This window comes from Felis catus, chromosome B2, assembly GCF_018350175.1.
Source record: "Felis catus isolate Fca126 chromosome B2, F.catus_Fca126_mat1.0, whole genome shotgun sequence".
Taxonomy (NCBI): Eukaryota; Metazoa; Chordata; class Mammalia; order Carnivora; family Felidae; genus Felis; species Felis catus.
The window spans coordinates 18,074,868-18,077,945 of record NC_058372.1 but is presented as its reverse complement, the minus strand read 5'-3'; the positions used below and the strand labels follow the sequence as shown (position 1 = coordinate 18,077,945).

Sequence of the window (3,078 nt, the reverse complement as noted above, 5' to 3'; positions counted from 1 at the left end):
GTGTAAAAAAGGTTGCAAAGGAGAAGTGATGATTGTGTCATTTTCTTGACTCATGACGGGGGAGGAGGCTTTTGTTCCCTCTCCTCTCTGCAGCCCTGGGTGTCGCTGGGCGTGGCCATGAACTCGTTGTATGTTATCTCATGACTGACCTATGAAGGTGGTAAAATTCATTTTTTTACACAGGATACTCCTTTGGAAGCGCTCATACGTTTGTAAAGCCTCTCTCCTTGAGTTCTGGAACCTTCCAGACCGAGACAACCTTTCTCTCCTACCTCTCGGGGTCAGTCTACTCCAAGGGTACCCAACTTGGGCCGGGTGTGAAATCAACCTGACATTTCACTAACTTCAGTTTTAGCCTTTACACAATTTCTGGGTAACCACAACTGTTCCTTTTGGGGGTGGCTTTTTTTTTTTAATTAACCTTTATTCACCAAGTCCCCCAGTCGCTTTGTGTAGTAAGTTAGGCGGTGACGTAAGTTTGCTAATGTACCTTTTAAAGGACCTCACCTCGCCGCAGAGAAAATTAAGCCCTGGAAAGAATTTGGCTCAGCAGCCAGTCATATGCCTTGCTAAAATAGCACAGCCGGCCAATATAGGGAGGAGGGTGTGTGTGTGGAAAAAGACAGGGTTAAGCAATTAATTTTTAAGCACTAAATATTTATTGACAGAGTGTCTCTCCAGGCAGTGTTCACATGCTTACAGCTGAAGCTTTTAACTTGGCAGTGCTGTTTAAGCAAACAAAGTCAGTCAGTTGAACGCAATGATTAACAGGAAGTTGGGGAGCTGACATAGTGGGCAACCTTTGGCCGGGAGAAGAAGCTACGGTAGAAATCTTAGAGGGATCACTTGCAGAATGGTGACCTCACCCTTCGGTGATTTTAATGTGGGGACGGGGGGACACATCAGAATCAGGATCTTCCCGAGGCGGCTGGTTTTCGTGTGGTAACAGGTGGCAGGTTCACCGGAGAGAGAGCAGAGCAGATGTCCCCAGGAGCTACTTCAGAAATGTGTCATAGAGAGGTTGAAATGAAACACAGCCGCGAATGAGCCGGAAAGGAAGAAAGAAAAAGGACAAAACCGTCGCCTGGAAGGGCCCAGAGCAGTCGATCAGAATTGCGAGTCCCCAGAGGATGATTTATGGATTCCGGAGGCAATGTAAGTTAAATATATCTACACTCTGATCCGATCTCAAGAGGCGTTTACTCACTTTCTGGCTTTGAATGATGGTCTCTTGGAAGCATTGTCTTTTTAGTGTGTCTCTTATCATGGCCCTGATCTTTGTATTTGTTTATAAGAACGAGTTAAGGGAGGATAAGCATTTTCTGAGGGCATCTCTGTCCAATGCCTCGCTGTTAGCAGAAGTCTGTCATCAGATTTTTAAGGGGAAGGTTTTTTACCCAACAGAGAATGCCCTGAAAACTACCCTCCGTGAATCTACCTGCTATGACTACATGGCTCAAAGTCACTATATAACAGAAACGCTCTCTAAGGAAGAAGCGGGGTTCCCTTTGGCTTACACAGTGACCATCCACAAAGACTTTGGCACTTTTGAGAGACTCTTTAGGGCGATTTACATGCCCCAAAATGTCTACTGTGTTCACGTGGATGAAAAGGCGACGGACACATTTAAAAATGCGGTGAAGCAATTACTAAACTGCTTCCCAAATGCTTTTCTGGCTTCTAGAATGGAGCCAGTGGTCTATGGGGGGATTTCCAGGCTCCAGGCCGACCTGAACTGCATCAAAGATCTCGCGGCCTCCGAGGTGCCATGGAGGTACGCCATCAACATGTGTGGGCAAGATTTCCCCCTGAAAACCAACAAGGAGATAGTTCAGTATCTGAAAGGATTTAAAGGGAAAAACATTACCCCGGGGGTGCTGCCCCCCAGTCATGCTATCGGACGGACTAAATACGTCCACCAAGAGCTATTACACCAAAAAAACTCCTACGTGATTAAAACGACAAAATTAAAACCTCCACCTCCCCACAACATGACCATTTACTTTGGCACTGCCTATGTGGCCCTCACGAGGGAATTCGCCAACTTTGTCCTCCAAGATCAGCACGCACTCGACTTGCTTTCCTGGTCCAAGGACACCTATAGCCCCGATGAACATTTCTGGGTGACGCTCAATAGGATTCCAGGTACGTGTGTGTCTCTTAACTTTTGTTCTTGTGAGTAAACGTTGCACGATCGGTACTGAATAAACCGCTCTCAAAAATAGTAAAAAAAAAAAAAAAAAAAAAAATGTTGAATGGGGAAGACCGTTACCGTTTTAAATGTTAATCAAAAAATCTTTCCAGCAGTTCTGCTCCCAGATGTAACTCATGATCCGACTCATGTCCATGGCACAGATGAGGAAACTGAGACATTGTGATGAGCAGGGCAGAGCTAGAGCTCAACTGTCTGACTTGATTTTGCTGCTATGCCACACTGCCTTTTTGGATCCGTAGACTCACTTCAAATGTGTGCGGCAGTCTCGAGACAGGGCAAAGGGTTGAGGGGAAAGCTGGCTGTGCCTATAAAAGATCAAACCCAATTCTCCTTTAAGGGTGATGTTATTTACAATCGGGAATAAAGCTCATAAAGTAAATTTGAATGGCAGTTCGGACAATTTTTTTTTTTAATTTTTAACGTGTATTTATTATTGACAGAGAGACACAGAGTGTGAGCAGGGGAGGGGACAGAGAGAGGGAGAGATAGAGAATCCGAAGCAGGCTCCAGGCTCTGAAATGTCAGCACAGAGCCCGACGCAGGGCTGGAACTCACAAACTGTGAGATCGTGACCTGAGCCGAAGTCGGTCGCCTAACCAACTGAGCCACCCAGGCGCCCTCGGACATTTTAATAATACTTTTACTGGATTCAGCTCTTCCCTACATTTTACAAGCAACTGGAAATCTTGCCCCTCTGAGATTCTGAAATGTAGGATCTACTGCGGGATGCTTTATTAAGGGAATACTTTTCCGCAGTTTTTACCCCATGACATATATTGAAAACAATGATTTGTCTGGCACCAGTTTAAAAATATATGTGTATATGGGGCGCCTGGGTGGCGCAGTCGGTTAAGCGTCTGACT

The 3,078-nt window shown here is 45.6% G+C and overlaps 1 protein-coding gene across 2 annotated transcripts; it reads left to right on the top strand.

Moving 5' to 3' along the window:
* Positions 1–457: 457 nt before the first annotated feature.
* LOC109491352 (N-acetyllactosaminide beta-1,6-N-acetylglucosaminyl-transferase-like) lies at positions 458–2,600 on the top strand. 2 transcript variants are annotated; one of them, XM_006931463.4, is made up of 2 exons: positions 458–2,145; positions 2,308–2,600. In XM_006931463.4, exons 1-2 carry the CDS (start codon positions 1,221–1,223, stop codon positions 2,376–2,378), a joined length of 996 nt encoding a protein of 331 aa, XP_006931525.1. In that variant the 5' UTR covers positions 458–1,220; the 3' UTR covers positions 2,379–2,600. The 2 variants fall into 2 exon arrangements, with proteins under 2 accessions (XP_006931525.1, XP_044913074.1); XM_045057139.1 differs by having other exon boundaries at positions 2,305–2,600.
* Positions 2,601–3,078: the final 478 nt, after the last annotated feature.